At 37.7% G+C, this 18,186-nt stretch overlaps 2 protein-coding genes and 1 long non-coding RNA gene across 3 annotated transcripts; 1 reads left to right on the forward strand and 2 right to left on the reverse strand.

The window, feature by feature from the left end:
• LOC6568699 (ATP synthase subunit s, mitochondrial) lies at window positions 1–1,302 on the reverse strand. The gene is made up of 2 exons (XM_001995135.2): window positions 305–1,302; window positions 1–239 (listed from the first exon to the last, which is right to left on the reverse strand). Exon 1 carries the CDS (start codon window positions 1,107–1,109, stop codon window positions 468–470), a length of 642 nt encoding a protein of 213 aa, XP_001995171.1. The 5' UTR covers window positions 1,110–1,302; the 3' UTR covers window positions 1–239; window positions 305–467.
• Window positions 1,303–8,071: 6,769 nt separating this feature from the next.
• Window positions 8,072–8,716, forward strand: LOC122322506. The gene is made up of 2 exons (XR_006246658.1): window positions 8,072–8,202; window positions 8,280–8,716. It is a non-coding gene; the product is annotated as an uncharacterized LOC122322506 (long non-coding RNA).
• Window positions 8,717–10,888: 2,172 nt separating this feature from the next.
• On the reverse strand, window positions 10,889–11,763 carry LOC116805882. Its single transcript, XM_032740916.2, has 2 exons — window positions 11,710–11,763; window positions 10,889–11,651 (listed from the first exon to the last, which is right to left on the reverse strand). Exons 1-2 carry the CDS (start codon window positions 11,746–11,748, stop codon window positions 11,304–11,306), a joined length of 387 nt encoding a protein of 128 aa, XP_032596807.1. The 5' UTR covers window positions 11,749–11,763; the 3' UTR covers window positions 10,889–11,303.
• Between the last annotated feature and the right edge of the window lie 6,423 nt (window positions 11,764–18,186).

The following is an 18,186-nucleotide window of genomic DNA, read 5'->3' on the forward strand; positions in this document are numbered from 1 at the left end:
TATGTTTTAGATTTCTTTATAATTTTGTGTTGCAGGCGGCATTTCCAAAATTTCTTAGTCTACACTGTAATCTCAACTAGTCTCTCTGTTTAAAAGGCGTTCTAATCAGAATTTATGATCTTGATTATTCAATTCCTGATCCAATTGAAATTCGTGCAAAAAACACAGCTTGATCCCAAATATCAATTAATGAATCCTTGTATCAATTGCCATAAAACCTGATATCATATTGGAGTTTTCTATAAAAAAAAGGGGTGAATTGTAATAATTTTAGATCACAATAATTTAATCTAATGCTACTTACAACTTTCTAGTACATATTGCGGCTCCTTTGCCTTTAATTCTGGCAGATTTACATCAAGATCAGAATCCCAAATCATAGCTCCAATATTTTATTAAGTTGTAAAAAAATAAACAAGTTCTTGCATAAATATCAACAATAACAATTGCAAATGTCCCAGGGCATTTTAATCCTTTTTAAGCTGCACAGCAAATTTGGTGGCTTTGATATCGCAGGCGGGCAGACTGGACTTGAGGCTCTTGGCGACCTCATCCATGTCTTTGACATACAACATGTCAAAGATGAGCAACTGCCTTAGATTCTTAAGCTCGCTGATAATGGCTAGACCGGAATCGGTGATGTTATAGCAGCCCGACACCTGCAGACTTGTCAGCGAATCGGTTAAATGGGTGAGTCCAACCAGACCATCGTTTTCCAGATGCTTGCAATTGTGAAAGATCACCGTGTCGATGTGATCACAGTTCTTGAAATGCTCCAAGCCGATTTTCATCACGGATGCATTGGAAGCGTCGACAACCTTAATGCGAAACGGTGTTGTTTCTGATGGCAGCATATTGTAGTCCTTCCACAGCTTGGAGGGATTATCGGTGAAGCGGACGCCGCCGCCGTTCTTAACCAACCATTCTGCGCAGAGGCGATTGGGACCCACTCGTGCCAAGCGTTCCGCATCAACCTGATTGAATGCCACTGCCACATAGCCCCAAATCTCACGCACAGGTGTCGCACATACTGAGGATTCTCGATTTGGCTTTGCTTTGAGTAGTAGCCGATTTGTTATTGATTTTGTAATTGTATATAAAAGCGACATTGCCGAAAACAAACCAGCTGTTCAAGCTAACACAGCTCTGCGCTGTTACACAGCACTGCTCGTCTTAAAACAACGAGTGAGAGAATTGAATGTTATTTTGTTGGTGCTATATAATAATGCGCTGTATGGTTTCTTCTACCCCTAAAACTTTAGCCATTTTTAAATTTAGCTAAAAATGATTTACAACATTTAAATTGTACATTTTCGAAGAAAATGTTGAGTTTTCTAACACTACTAAGCAGGCAGCCCTGATTGTTATCGGAGCGCAGCAGCAGCAGCAGCTGAACATTTTGCTCTCGACGTATCGATACATGGAATATTTACAATCAGTTCTCGTTCAGTTGTCAAGGCGGAAGGGTGCTTAGTGTCGCGTTCGTAACGAGCATCGTTTCTATACGCTTAATTAATCGAAAACAAAAGCGCGTGTGTCTTGCGAATCAATACAAAACTTCACAAAAACAGTAAATATTTGAAGCAATGTACACAGCGAATGTGTGATAACACATAATAAAACATAACGCGTTGCATTTTTGTTACAAGGCAACCAAAAAAAATAAATTCTAATAGCGAGTGCAAGTGTGACCAAAAGAGAGTGAGTAAGAGAAAGAGCGCCGAAGAGAGCGCGAGCATAAAATCACAGTCGCAGCAGCAGCAGCAGTAGCAGAAAAACAAAATAAATACATACACACACACACACATGTAAGTACAAACATAGTTTTTTTTTTAATGTTTTATGTATTTGTTACGCATTTGCTGCGGCGGCAACAATCAAAACAATCAACGAAAATCCAAATTCAATCTTGATAGGCATGCAACACACACACATGCACACATAGACGCATATGCAAGGCGCGCATTAAATAAAAATAAATTCTGCCGCTGCGTTTGTTTTGTGTTTGTGTGTGTCGGTGTCAGTGACGTCGCTGTCGCAGTCGCAGTCGCTGCCTGCGCTCGCGTCAGCATCGAACGTGTTAAAGTGACGAATAAACAACACACAGAATCGTTCACTAGAAAAAAGATACGACAAATCGACAGACAGACAGTTAGACAGCCAAACATTTGTACATATCTTTCACACATATATACAGAAAGGTATATACACACACACACGCAAGCGTATAGACGCTGTTTAGTTTATAGCCGCGGCAGACATTTTGGCTGCTTCGCTTGGCGCAATTTGTTTATATGAGTGCAGCCACAATCCACAATCCCCTTCCCCCATAACTAAATTCCCTACCTCTACAGGCAAACCGAAGCCCCCTACCCTTCCCCTCATCATTGGCATCCATCTCAAGCACATCAGTTTTCATTCACGCTAATTTTTGCCTTCACAACTATTTCTACTTCCACTTTTATTTTACCCATTACAAAACACATGCATGCAATGGGGCATATTAGCGCTTGTCAAATCTGCTTAGCAGGCAGATAGAAGCATATGTGAAATTATATTGGGGTTACACATGCCTAATTAATTCCTTTCGCTATAATTATAAATACGCGCCTAGCAGCCCATAGCATACAGCAGCTTCTTAAATCAATGAACGCTGCTTAAGGACAGAGTATGTTTCTGTGATCACTCACAGCTAAGAAATTTTTTCACGGTTTTGTCTACTCCTCTCGGGGCACCCAACTGTGCGCTCGTGTATATGTAAATGTGTGTGTGCTAAGATGAAGAATGATATGCAGCAATGTTAGATGATAAATAGCGCGCGCAATATTAAATGATTTATTTTGCCTGGCGGCTGCCCCCCGCCACCTCTGCCCCCACTGTCCCTTTGGCTTCTTTGCCCCGCAGGTTCATTGTGCCCGTTTCTCTCGTATGCTGTGCATTCTCTCCCCCTCTCTCTCTCTCTGTCTTTTTCTCTGTGTTTTGACCGTAGCTAAAGCTGAAAAGAATTCATCTATGGGCTAAAGCTTAATGCCCATTGCTGCTGCCTTTCAATCTGCTCTGCTTTTGTATCTACATTTGTTGTTGTTGTCTGGTAATTGAAGCAAGCAATTGTACAAATCCGCAGTACAGTCGCCTCGCCGCCTTGCGCCTTTTATTTCCCGAGTTAAATAAAAGAGCAAATCTGACAGCATGATCAAGAATTATTAGTATTTGTTCCTTATCCAAAGTGTAACGAATCATTTTATTTTGAATTTACATAAATTTGAGTTAAGTTCAATTATTGACTGAACAAAGAATCGAGTAGAGTACAGTTCTATAAATATATATGAATGGGATATATGCATTTATATATTCACAGTTATTCCGGGCACCTAATCAAGCCATTTGATTAGTCAATTGAAATGCCATTTCTCCATTGGGGTGACTCAAACATTTGCACAATTAAATCAATTATTTGTGGGGATTTCATTTAATTTGATTTCATGCTTTGCCAATGCAACTAATCGCATCTCATTTCCAACAACAACATCAACAATAACAACAACAACATTTTTCCACTGGCATTAATCATTCGCCATGGTCGCGAACAGCAGTAGAAAGAGAAGGAGAAGGAGGAGGTGCAGAGAAAGAAGCACACCAAAAGCAATTTCATAAAAATGTCATTTTTTTCTCCAAGTTCTCTATTTTTTTATGTGTGCTAGTTATGCGGCTTTTTTTTACTTTGTTATTTTATTTATTTATTTTTTCTAATTAGTTATAATTACACTTAATGCAATTTAGTTATTAGCTCTTCTCTATCGTTTTTGTAGTTCGTGCCAGCTTTATTTATTTTTTGCTCTCTTCTCTTATTTTTCTTCTTTTTTTGCTCTTAATTTCGTTGCCCTAAAAGCATTTAAAATGTTTTTGAAGGGGTATAATTATGTTGGACTACTTTTCACTTTTCAATGAACTGACTTTCCAACCCAGGACATTTTCATCATGATTTGAGCCTTACAATAAAACTATATTTAAATTTTAAGACATTATTCTGGACTCGAATTTATGTTTATAATATTTCGCAGAAAATCTGCTTGAGGACGTTCGTAACTTTCCAACGCCATAAGTATCCCAAAACTGAACCGATTTCCATAAACCAAGACTTTTTAATCACGATTTGAGCTCTAGAACAAAACGACATTTAAATTTGAAAACATGATTCTAGCTCGAAATTCGTTTAAAAAACCTGTACGAAAGAACCGATTTGGGACCACTTAAAAACTTTCCATTACCATTAATTCGACTTCTGCGCTTGGCAAAGACTTGGGCTTAGGGTATCTACTCCTCAGGCAAGGACTTGGGCTTAGGATATCTGCTAGTCGAGCACTCCCGACTACAGCACTCACACTTTTTGCACGATTTGTGCACATTGCACATTGTCGTTGTTTTCATTGCTTTTGAAGCTTTAGAGCAAAAAAACGTTTGTTGTTACAAGGGCTTGGCAAATACAAAACAAATATCTGAGTGGGAGTTGTAGGTTCTCAGGAGTAGAGGGGAGCAACGCGGGGGTGGGGGGTCGCAAATGTGTGTTTTGTTGTGTTGAGCAGCTCTGAGAAGAGGTGTTGGTGCATTCTGTGCTGTGCTGTGCTGTAGATTTCAGTTGGCCTGATAACTTCAACCGCATTTGCAGTACCTGAAGGTGCTTTTTTTCTCTCTACCTCTGTTTTTGTTTTATTGTATATTGTTTTGTGCCAAAGCCGGGTTTCGCAATGTGCTAAAATATTTATGAATTAGCCGGAAAGTCACGTTACGGGTATAAAGATCGCTAAGTGCTTTTCAGATGTGATAAGTGAGCAGTGACTACATAAGGAGCTGACTTATAACTACCATTAGTATTTCAAATCGAAGCACTTAATATGAGTGGCTTCGTTTATTATTGCTGTAACTGCTACAAACTAAAGGTGACCTGAATCCATTGTGCCTCAACCTGATAAATGAGATTTAGCTCTTGATTCAGAACTATCATGACTAGCTAAGCGAATCACAGTCTGCTTATTGGATAGTTCTTCGGAATGTGTTCCAAACAGGGTTTCTAGCCGTAACCGCAACTGTACCGATTGAAATTCAATAAAGAAAACGAAATTCAACATTTTTTTAAAGAAGCAGTTACAGGAAGCGATGTTATTGCTTTATATAGCACCAAAATGGAACTATCTACCGAATGCGAACATTTTGTAAAAGAAAAGAGCTTCTTAAAACCTTTTTCAAATTGCTAAACTGTTTTTGTCTACATTAACTAAATAATAAAATAAATACATGCTCTTTGAGTTTAAAAGTTTTGCCTGGAAAATGCTTGAAATTTTCCCTAACCAACCCCACGAGCAGCTTGATCCCTCCCTTCCCCCTCTCCGAGTGTGCATATGTTTTCACATTGTAGACTCCGCCACTTTTCCTACTTGTGCAGTAATCTAATATATTTGAGGTAGTTCAAGCATTAATTCTGTGCTAGTCGCTGCGCCTTGTTAAATCTCTGTTGAAATCAGTTAATCGCCCTGATAATTAATGGTACAACTAACAATTAATTTAATAATAAAAAAAAACCCCAAGCCAATGTAAACTTTTTCCATATCATTTAACGTTCAGCTCTCGTGAACGCTTTAAATCAGACACGAAACATTGTGTGGCTTACTACGACTGAGTGTGTGTTGTGTGTGCTAGGTGCGTATGCGTGTGTGTGTGTGTGAGGGAGAGGGAAGGATAGAGGGGCGTGTAGCCAAGTACTGGCCTCAAGGTGTGAATTCTACTTAAATTCAATATCGCAATATGCGCATCATATGCATATGAGCCAAGCAATTTTAGCCAAGATTATATCGAATACTTTTTAGGCTGTGGGGGAGGGGAGGGGAGGGGGGACCTCATAAATAAATGCATTTAATGCTTGGCTGGCTGACTGACTTTGGCTGGGGGGGACGGGGGCTGTCTACTGCATAAGATTCGTTACGTTGCTTGTCTCACGGAAGGAATCTGTTTCTGTTGTGGCAAGGCCAAAATCGAGCCGACTTCTTTGCAACTTGCAACTTCCCTGGCTCTCATCATTAGCAATTTGAAATGCATTCACAAAAAAAAAAAAGAAGAAAGATTCGATGCGAGCGTCTCGAGTAGTGTATCCAATTATTTTCACATTTTATGGCGTAAATTTTCTTAAGCTCAGCTCCCCCTGCTCCTGCCCCAACCTTTCCCTTCATACCCCCCAGCCGAAAACCATTTTTCAACCGAAACGAAACAAAAAACGCATGGGGGAAGAAAAAAAACATAAAATGCAGCTTCAAGTCCAACTAAGGCGAGCGCTGGACAACAAATCTTAAAAAGGCATCAAGATTATTGCACAGAAAAATTCTTTTCTTCACACCTCTGCCTCGATCGGAGTCGGAGTCAAAGTCGGACCCAACACACAAGACACAAGCACAACAAAAGGCCCAACCAAGAAGCTAAAGAATTAAATGCGACTTCAAAGAAAGGTACAAATAAAAAAGAAAAAGGAAAACGAATCTTTGACATGCCAAAGTTGAAATACCCTTTGATTGGTAAGATATGGGAGAAATAAAATTATTGTACTAGTTATATATATATATTGAATTAATGTAGATCATTTGTGGTAGTGGTAGTCTATTCAACCGATTTTAGCATAGGTATGAGCCTGAAGGTGAACTAAAACGACTTATCAATTGAAGCAGACTGAGAATATATAAGACTTGTGTAGTCGGGGATATTTCCGCACATAAAATCATAAAACTATTTGTAAGGGTATTCAAAGAAAATGTAGAAGAAGCAGCAGCAGCAACAGACTGGTATAACAAGAAGAAATATGGTCAAAACGAATGCGGCAACACCAACAATGGACATGTGTTGCAGCAGAGGCAGTAACAGAGCAGAGCAGCAGCAGCAACAATAAAAACCAATTTAAGCCAAGCGACGCGTCGAGTCGCCTCCATGTGGCAGCAAAAACAAAACTCTCTGCGTCTATCTGTATCTGTATCTGTAACTGAACTGGGCATGTGTGTGTGCGTGTGTGTGTATGTGGAGGATTCCTCGTAGGTTTTTATTTTTCTTTAACTCGAACTGACGTTGGGAAGAAACGTCAACTGCGTGGCAGCAACAACAACAACAGTTGCAACAACAAGAACAGCAACGCATTCACAATCAGTTTCAGAAATCAGATTCGGTTCGAAGTTGAATAGTTTTTTCTTGTTGTTGTTTTTTGTGTGGGTATCTCTCTCTCTATGCCCACTGCCAGTCTGCATGTGTGTGTGTGTGCGAGTGAGTGTGTGTTTGAGTTACGTGCACACCTGTGGAACACAATGCTGGGTTCTCTGCTTTGTAGCGTCGGGATTAGCAGATGTCTTGGCATACAAAAACGTTTCGAAAATAAATTACAATTTCATAAATGTTCATAACAAAAAAAAGATGGAGAAGAAACCCGAAAGCTCATTGATACATTTTTGAAAGCAAAGAAGTTAAAAGAAGGATTGGAAATGCTCTTTGTAGTATAAAATGATATTATTATGCTAAACCATAATTGAATTATGTTTACAAATTATGCCTAAGCCTTATAGATCATATATCTTATGTGAAAAGTAAAGTTATTGAAAAAGAAGTTTTGGAAAGAACATTGTTGAGTTACTGCCACATAAAAACATCCCAGCAATATATGTGTAAGAAAGTACTTTCTCAAGAGGAAATAGCTTACAAAATAGTATAAAAGAGAGTAAAGAGAATGTCTCTAATACCTTTAAATAACAAGTCCACCACATCTATACACATGGTTGTATTTTTAAAAAGATCTTAAAGCAGAAAACATAATCCCATTTCTCTCACCTGTCCACTTTCTCAAGGCTTGAAACTACTTCCCCTGTCATTCAATTATAAAAAATCTAAAGTACGCTTTTGTTCAGATTCGTTCCTTTGAATAACTTAAAATTATTTGCTTCACATACCCTGCTAAATGAAACAAAAGTCTATTCATTAAACAAATCTACCAGGTCATAAATGGAAACTTTTGTTAACATTGCAGAGATTGTCATAGAAATCAATTCAAACAGCTCAATACCAAAAGTCATCTATAGAAAAATGAAATGATGAAGCCTTTTCAAAATGAACTCAAGCAGACAACAATAATGACAATAATAATAATAATATCGGGCGTAGTCCATACGAGTTGAGGACACGGTAATCTTAATGTGACCATTTACCATTTAACCATTTACCCGTCGGGCTTCCTTATTATAAGTACTTTTCACCTTCAGTTCTTGAGGCCTGTCAGAACTCTCCGAACCGAAGTGGCAAAAAGCAACAACAACAACAACAACAATACGAAAATCCAATACCAAAGAAACAGATGCTTCTAAGACACGGAGCGGAGAGATCATAGCCAGAAAAGTAACAGCAACAACAACGGCAACAACAATAAAACTGAAACCCTCTGAAATCCCAAAGAGTCTGCCCCATGCCTCGTCTCTGGAAAACGACCCGACCAGGCACAATCCAGTTTTCTGTCTGCTTCTTTTTGTGTGCCCTTGCAAGCGGGTATATTCAGTTTGTTGTGCAACGCAGCAAAGGAGGCATGTCTGAGTGTATCTATATCTATTCTTGTTCAACTATTAATATACTAGCCTCGATTTATCTTTCCAGCTTTATCTACTAACTCAGCTATAAAGTAAACTACATCAGTTGATATAAATAATCCCAGGGTATGCCAACGTCGGTTTACTGTCAAGTTTAGCTGCGTCTTTTTTTCGTATTCTTTGGTCTCTGTTCTTTGGAGTTTCTGGCAGATCTGCCGTTGATTTCGTTTCGTTTCGCCGTCGTTGTTGTTGTTGTTTTTGTAGCTGGCTGTGCTTTGTATTTTATTTTTTCTTCACACCTTCAAAAAGGCAAAAGGCTGAAATTTTGAACGTCGACTGGAAATTCAATTCAATTCCCTTGCCACAGGCCAACAGCCGTCGGATGAGACGCCCGAGCCGAGAGCCGTAGCCGGTTTCTGGTGTTGGTGTCGCGCTTGGTTTTCTCACTTGGCCCGAAGACACCGAATATGTGCGCTTGTGTGCGTGTTGTTTGTGTGTGTGTATGTGTGTTGAGTGTATATGTGCATATGTGTTTCTTTTTTATACAGAGAGAAAGGAAATCAAGTACATTGCATTCCCAACTTGGGAGTTTACCAAGTGTGCAATTAGTTTATTAGAGTATTTTAATGATATTTTCAAAGCTATTTTTAGTATTTTAGCAAGTCAGTGAGAGTATGAAATAAAGGCTATCAAATAAATATACGGAATAAGATCATAAATAAAGAAAATAAAAATAATACACAAAATATATAAGAGTTCCTCATCATAGGCCTAAGAAAAATGTCTTCAGCAGGACTTAATTAAGTTTACTTAAGTGTATTGATCTTATTTCTAGTAAGTCAGTGAGCGTATGGAACGTAGTTCAAATGAAGACTTTCCGATCTTCAAATAAGTATACAAGACTCACTTCTTCATTCAAGAACTGGTAAAAATGTGTTCTTACACTCTTCGCTTTAGTATACCCTTTATTTTTCTCAGTGTGGCTCTCTGTTTCTGTTGAGACGGAGACTGCAGAAACTGCGCGAACTCGCCGCGCGTTAACTGACAGCCCTTCTACTCCCCCCGCCCAGTGCTCGTCCTGCCCTTCTAGTCCGTCCCTCTGCTAGCGTTGCTTTTGTAAGTCTTCTTCTTCGCACTGCCCAGGATCATTTCTTATTCGTTTTATTTTGCTCGTTGTTGTTGTTCGTTAAGATCTTTTGACAGCCGCATTGCGCGTTGCTTAACTTGCCCGCATTTTGTTGCTTTTGTTTTGTTTTGTATTCTGTTTTCGTCTTCATTTTTTTGTTCGTTGTCGCTCTCCTTTTTTGAATGGAACTCAATTTGACATGCCTGAAGATTTTCTCTGAGCTCCGCTTTAAGTTAAAAAAAAAGAAAAAAATAAAAGAAACCGAAATTAAATCGAAAAATTATTGCGCGACGGATTAATTTTATGAATGCCACCGCCAACGGCCAGCCTCCGCACCCGCCTCTCTGCCTCCTCTTCCAGCCTTTGCCTGCTTTTGAAGTCTATGCGTAAGCGTTATATATGAGCCGCCTAAATCATAAGCTTACAAATCCAACGATTCCCATGTCCCTTTTTGTCCCTCTCGCTCTCCTCTCCCTCTCTCCTGTCCCATTCTTAATTAAAGCCACGCAAAAAGAACAACAACATAAATAAAAAACGTCCACTTGACATTATCTAGAAAATAGTACTATATATTGCGTAAGTCTGTTGGGGCCTTTTGATAGAAGTTAGTTTGTCGCACCAATAAAATGTGTTTGTCGTTGGTTTTGTTGACTGCTTATCATTTGTGATGATAACACGTTTAGTAATAACAAACAACAAAGCCACAACAGCAACTGCAATGCCTGGCAAATACCCTGTAAGTTATTGAACAGCAGAAGAATATATTCTGCTCATGTTTATCTTTTGTTCTACTAAACTTGAAGTTGGCAACTTATACATCCAAAATAGAAATGTAAATATTAATATAAGCATACATCATGTATTTATTGGTCATAATCAAATTTAGAGCATAACAAATTGTACAAGTTGACATACACCAATGAACAGTAGACATCGCGTACAGGGTATCTACGTTCAACTTGAGTCGCGGTAAGCAAATTAAATTTGTACAAGTCCGTCATGCAACTGATGTCACGGGTCACAAAACCAGCAAAAAACGACGATTTCCAAGGAATTTTAGACCGAGATATGAAATCGAAAATATAAGTCAAATAGTTGATTTATGGCCTTTAAAACGCCTCTTTCTATGGCAAAATGGGGCATAAGCCGACCCAAGGACAAGGAATACATTTTGAAGAATTCATTTATTTATATTTGATAAACTGACAACTTAAAATCTCAACGCATCAAATCTTATTTTCCTTTTTAAGGCTAAGGCAAAGTTTGGCCTTTGCGCCAGGATATGGTGGACGAGGAGGGGACAGAACTGAATCTTCGATTACTGCATCTTCGATTAAGCATACTTCGATTTCTGATTCTGCGATTACTGGCTCTTCGTTCATAGGCACTTCTTTTTGTCGCAGAGATTATTTTTGATCTTGATATATTTGTTCACTGCATTCTTTTCCGATGTTTTTTAGATTTATATAGTTGATATTGTTCGACTTTTTTTGCGAATGATTTTTTTTGGGTGTCTGTTAAATTCATTTTAAAACTCAAATATATTAACAAATAATCAACTGTGTGTTGCACATCAATCCTTATAATCCATTTTGAGGGTTTTTTATTTCGATGTCAAATAGCCAATGTAATTCATTGTTTACTTTGAGGCAGACACAGGGTTTGCCATGCGCCACTTTCTGCATTACCCTTGCCATTTGCTCGGCACGAAAGCGCTTCTTCCGCTGCTCCTCCCGCTGCCCTTCCTCCACGATCAATTTGCGTTTCAGCTCCTGCCTGGCTGCGATGCGAGCACTGCGACGTGGCTGGGGGATAACAATTTCTCGATCTTCGATCAATGGTTCGTCAACTGTTGATTGTTCTTCAATTATTGGCGGCTGTTCGATAGTATTCTCCATTTCCTCATTTTCATTGTGGAATGACATTATCTAAATATATATAGTTTACAATTCGCTGTGGGTATATTTTCTTTTTTATTATATTTACATGAATGGCAGATAATTTTTTTTTTAAGAAATTAAACATACTTGGATGGTGTGCTTTAATGTTGTCAATGGATATGGAATTTCTACAATACTGAGAAAGATTTTTGTGAACCTGCCAAATGATGTTTATAGCACGACCTTCTTTTTTTCAGCAGCCCTAGTATAATCAATATTTTGTGGCATATAAATCAGCAGCTTTTAATATTTAAATGAATATAGAAATCATTTAATATGCTAATTGATACACAATAAACTGCGCATTAATTGATTCCTATTCTTAAAACGTTCATCTCTCTTTTTACTGGCATTTCTTTTGCTTGCCTTGTGCGATATTTTTCCTTTTATCGCACATTCTCAAGGTTAAGTCTTATTAAGTCCACTCCACCTGATTCCCACACACACACACAGCCCCTTTCTTCCCTTCTCCACCCTCCGCTCATTTTGGCATATGATATCACACACACACACACACAGTGACACACACGCACGTATCACAAGCTAGCCCCTGAGCCTTATCAAGCAACAACAACAATTCGCTTTGTTTGTTTGCTATTTATGCGCTTTAGACCAATCAAGCAAAACGGTTTATCATTAAAGCGATAAAAAAGACGTTAATTTATTGTGCACACATACATATATATACATATTATATATTTACATAAACAAGAATGTTAACTAATTGTGCAAAAAATAAAATTATCAAACTTGAGAAAAGCTTTAAAAGCTCCCCTCCTGCTGAGCTGCTATCTCGCTCTCTCCCTCTGTCTCCCTTTACTACTTGCTGCCCTATTTCGTTCATAATAAACCGTTATAAGCAGGCGTGCATTGCAGCTGTCTGCCAGCCTGTCTATCTGTCTGTGGGTCTGTCCGTGTGCAGTGCACAAAGCATCCAAGCAGAAGCCAATGGAAATTAGCCAACAATTATAAAAACTCTTTTTAGTTATTTAATTAGTGAGCGTTCTGCTGGTACTGACTGCTGTCGGCGAGTGCAAGCGAGTGGCTGGCAGCGTCTTGCGCTCGTATCTAGAGTGGAAAATTAATGGCTACAAAATTAAATTTATTTTTGCAAAAAGCAAAACTAAAACAAAACAACACCAACAACAGTAACAGCAAAAGCCGCGACGAGGCAGCCGCTGGCACAGACAGCCTGGCAGTTTGCTTTCTTATTGGATTTTGCTGTTAGCGTGCGTGTGTTGTGTTTGTGTTTGTGTCTGTGTGTGTTCGTGTCTGTGTGCAAAATTTATGTTGCTATTTGCGTCGTTGTTGCGGCGCAGCGACTGCGCTGCTCTTATCATGGGGTTCTCGTTGTGGTCGTGGTTGTTGTAGCTGGCACGTTACCTAATTAGTCGCCGCAGACAGCGCGGCAATAGGCAACGATTTTACCTTTTATGTTGTTATTGTAAGCCATAGGCCAACACAAACAATCAAATAAACACACACACACACGCAGACACACTCACACTAACTCATCTCGCATTGACGTAACGTCAACAGCGACAGAGACACAACGCCGACGCTGACTGCGCGCTGTTTCCGTTCTCGTGCCCACGCACCTCACACACACACACACAGCAGGCAGGCAGCAGCAGAGAACGATAGAGAGAGAGGGACAGAGAGAGTGCGCAGACCACGCGACAACAAACGCAGCTTCAACTTTGTTGCTGTTATGTCTGCTGCTGCGGCTGCTGCTTTGTACGAAAAAAAATACAAAAAAAGAGTTGCCAGAGAGAGAAAGACAAATTTGTGGGGTGTAATGGAAACGAGCAAATTTTATGTGCTTTTCAATAGCTGCTTGATCACGGCGAAACGAATCGATTACACTCAAAAGAGAGGCATACAAATTAGACATGCAAGATACAAGCACATATATATATATATATATATATAAATATGTATATGTATGTATGTGTGTACATTTCTTAAGTACTAGCATAAGCGTTCACTTTGGCAACTGATCAGCTTTGTAGTTGACGTTGTTGTTTTTGTTTAATGCGAACCAGCTTAGAGGCAATTAAATACAATTGATTAAATTTGCAATATAGCCGGATGTGAGACTTAGTGGGAATTTAGGTATAAGCATCATAAATATTCTAAATAATAAATAAATAAATTCAAAATACTAAGAAAACACTTAGAGGAGACTTAGAGAATAATTAGAAAGATAATAAGTGAATTGAGAATTTTAGATTTAATAATGAGAACTTTAATAAAGAATTGTGTACTTTGTAATAGTTGTAATAAATATAAAATACTAAGAAAAAACACTTAGACCAATGGGCAAAACCAGATAATAAGTGAATATGGCAATTTAAATTTAATAATGGGAACTTCATTGAAGTATTGGGTATTTTGTAATAGTTGTAATAAATATAAAATAATAAGATGAAAAAAACACTAATGGACAAAAGCATTAAAGAGATAATAAGTGAATCAGCGAATTTCGGTTCATTAATGAGAACTTTTTGTATGTTTGCCTTGAGATTTCTGATTATGATTGAATAATTATTGTTTCAAGAAATGCTAATCACATTTTTCTCATTTATTCTTACTCTTCTGCTTCTTGGAATCTAATCTTAGAAGCACTTGCAGCATGCTACATTCTACTGTAACTTTTTTCGTCTGCAGCTTTTTTGGCATCTCTTGTAGCAGCTGCAGCTGCGGTTTGTCTGTGAACCCAACTTCACCACACCACAGAGCACACCACAGCCCACCTCAACAGATTCCAACTCAAATGACTGCTGCCCGCCCACAGCAAACGCTTTGACTTCTGCTGTGGTTTTTTTTATACGTTTTTTCTTTTTTTGCTGCTTATGCTTTTGGTGTATTTTTTACGCCAACGACAAACGTCACTCAGACAAACGCAAACGCACACGAAAATATTGTATATATTTTTATTCATTTGGCAAAGGCAATAAAAAACGAAAAACACAACGACACAAATAGAAACAACTACAACAACAACGATTTTTGGGCGAAGCATTTTCTTCGCACACAGATAAAACCAGAAAAAACAATCAGTGGGCGACAACAACAACAACAAGAAATGCGCCAAGCCAGCAGAAAAACAGGCAAGAAGCAGAGGAAAAATTACCAATTTAAATGTTAAACAGCAATTCAACAGGCAGCAGGTAAAAATTAAGACAAATAAAAATGCAGCCTCAGGCATTTTGTGAAATGTTTAAGAAACAACAGACGACGAAAATGTTACAACCAAAAAAAAATCCACAACAAAAAAAATGAGCAAAATCACATTAAAAATGTTATATAAATTAAATGTAAAACAAAAGCAAAAACAAAAGACAAAACAAAAAAAAACAGCATGTTTTATTCAGTTGATTTTATCTATCCATCTATTATTGCTCCACAATCTGCTCTCGAATCTAATGAAAAATGAATGTTATTCTGTCGTACAACTAACGATCTTTCAATAGATAAACCCATAAATATATATATAAATGTGTTGTATTTTAACCCACGCCAGTTGTATATATTTATCGGCGGCATTATCATATCATCGACAGCCATCGGACAGCTAACAGCGTCGACATTTTGTCGTCTTTTCATAAGAAAACAATAATCTTGCCCAAATGCCCCGTACCGTTATATAATAAATTGTGAGGGAGTTGACAAAAACACAACAACAACAACAAAAGAAAAAAAATCACATTTGACATAAAAAATCTACATTTGATTTGCTCATCTTTGTTGTAACGAAAAAAATAAAAATAATAATAATAATAATGAGTTCAAAGCGAAAGCTTTAATTTAACCAAATTTGTTTACTCTCATCCCAAATTGATTGGCGTGTGGGTTTTGCCCTTAGACTGGGTTTTTCCCAACTATCTATCTAGTTGTCTGAAAGAGAACTTATGCTAATCAATAAATGCGATTTAGTTTGGCATTTTATGCATATTTTATGCATGCAAATTCATTCAAAATGGCTTCCTTTTTTTGACGAAAATTTACTCAACTGCCTGGCGAACGTCGCTGATTGGTGTGTGAAAATTGTAGCAAACAGAGTGTTGACTAAAACAAAAAACAAAAGACAAAAGACAATAGTCAACTAATTTATATATGCTGTTTTTTTTTTTCTTTTTTGATCGATAGTCAGTAAAACGTCTGTCGAACTGTCATCGATTGTGATTGGCGGCCACCCGCAGCAGCAACAGCAGCAGCAGCATGATCATCATCCCGCATTGATCGATAGTTATATTGAAAGCGTGTCAAAGGTGTTGGATCATATTTCTGGCTCTTCTTCTTCAGCCTCTTCTTTTCCAAAAGCATGTTGTCAAATCAAGCGAAGAAAGCCGCTAAGCCAAACTTAAGATTAATGTACATTTGTTCATTTTGCCTATTTATCTAAATTTTGAATCAATATTTATTATTTATGTTGGGGGAGACAGTGCTGAATTTTAAGTTAATTTAAATTTATGTTTACGAAAATGAATTATGCTTAAAACAGGCAATGGTTAACGGTTTCGTTTCCGATTTGATTGACTGTGAAGGAATCGGGGGAAATATGGAAATATGCATATGAAATATGCTTCTGGTTCCGTTTTTGGTTCGGACCTTCAATCGATGAAGTTCGCTTAACGGTTTCGGTTTGAAAGCCTTTTGGTTTACATTATGTCTTTAATTTTCTGATTTGATTCCCTTCCCTGTCAAGGAATCAGAGAGTGTCGAATTTTGATTCCCGTTCTAGTTGTAAATTTCAATCAGTTAATTTCAGAGTTATTGGAAAGGAATATTCAAATAACATACGATTAGCAATCGATTCTATAAACAATCTTTGTCATATTATAAACTGTTTTATCTTTTCCAAATTCCTTACCCAACCCTTTATTTTTGCGTTTAAGATCTTGGTTAATTTTGTCTAGAGACACTTGTGTGTTGAGTGCGGGCAATTCAAATGTTTACCGAGAACAAGTTTTCCACATAACTGCTCAATAAAGTTGTTGTTTTGGTTTTTTTTATGTGCGTTGCTCGTCAGACTATAAAAATGATTTCTTCTGTAGATACCGCCCGAACAGCACTCGTCCGTCCGATCGTAGACAGTGCAAACCTATTGATTAGATAATTGCATCGAGTATATACACATATGTATATATATATATATATGTGTGTATATATATGTAACTGAAGGGAGCCCAATACCAAATTATCTAATTGAGAGACCAAACAGACTTTTGTCAGTTGCTTATTATTATTGGGGGGAGTGCTATATTGTCTAGATATATATAAATATATATATATATATATATTTTACCTAGAATCTAGGCCAGTTGTTGATGTTGCTGTTGTTGTTATCAACTGTGGAAACTAATCAAAAGCACTTCACAAAAACGGACACAACTTGAGCAAGTTGAGCAGAAAACTCGCTGGAAACTCTTTTAACTATATATAGACAAGAAGAGTCTGTTTTTGATTTTGATCTGCTGCTGTTGCTGCTTCTTCTTTTGCTTGTGGAAAACTCTTTGAAGCTGGCAGGAAAAATAACAAAATATCTGTTGCAGTTAAGTAAAGTGAGCGGTTTCCGCTGCTGCTGCTGTTTCTTTAGCAGCTGCTTCTTCGTCTTCATCTTCAGCTGCAGCTTTTCCTTGTTGGCGGGGCACTTTTTTTTATATGATTTCATTACGCTTTGCCCCTCTTTGTAGTTGTTGTTACTAAATTTGGTTGTCTGGGCATTTTAACGCGCCTCTGTCTGCCTATGTGTGTGTATCTGTGTGTGTGTGTGTGTGTCAGACCATTTTTAGTAGCCTGGCCGGCAAAAGCGGCCGTCGTCTCTCTATATAGCCTGCTATTCGTTACGTTACTTTATATTTATATATATATATATATATATATATATATATATATATCTGTCTAAGTATGTTTATATATATATATATATAGTATATATATATGGGCATGTCTGGTGCGGTAATTGCTGCCATTGCTTGAGTTTTTGCAGCCGCTTTTTTTGCCCTTTTTGGTGGGTGTTGTGTTTGTTTTTTTTGGCCTGGGAAAATCTTGTTTGTTGTCGGCTCAACTGTTGGTTAGCCTTAACGGGCTTTTTACCAATGTTGGCAGCGTTATCTTTGTTAATTTAGCATCAAACATTAATGAGCATTAGCACGTTTTAAAGTCATTTGTTATATAATTTAATTGACACAAGTGTTGCCAAAAAGTAGAATTAGTATTTTAAAATCGAGCTTTTGTCATTTTTTTTTAATGAAAATCAAGTCTAAATATAGTCTTGTGATTAAAAAAATATATAAAAAATTGTGCCTAGAGTTGGTCAAGATTTTTTTTAGACTTTTTTGCGGTCATTTGCAGTTTTAACAGAAATCGCTTGTGTGACATTTTCATTGGAGTTGATGTTAAAGTGAAATACTCACATTTTGAAGGATGGAACTTGAAGAATAATATATTGAATACTGTTAAGTTGGTTTGACAGAAGGAGCTTGTTTGGTTGTAGATTGGTTGGCTGGCTAATTGA

This window comes from Drosophila grimshawi, unplaced genomic scaffold (genome assembly GCF_018153295.1).
Source record: "Drosophila grimshawi isolate 15287-2541.00 unplaced genomic scaffold, ASM1815329v1 contig_1367, whole genome shotgun sequence".
Taxonomy (NCBI): domain Eukaryota; kingdom Metazoa; phylum Arthropoda; class Insecta; order Diptera; family Drosophilidae; genus Drosophila; species Drosophila grimshawi.

Bases quoted from the DNA above. Each gene is read 5' to 3' on its own strand.
- LOC116805882 (XM_032740916.2), bottom strand. From the start codon at position 11,748: ATGTTTAATTTCTTAAAAAAAAAATTATCTGCCATTCAT. The intron at 11,652-11,709 runs GTAAATATAATA...ATATATATTTAG, and splicing joins AAAAATTATCTGCCATTCAT to ATAATGTCATTCCACAATGA.
- LOC6568699 (XM_001995135.2), bottom strand. From the start codon at position 1,109: ATGTCGCTTTTATATACAATTACAAAATCAATAACAAATCGGCTACTA.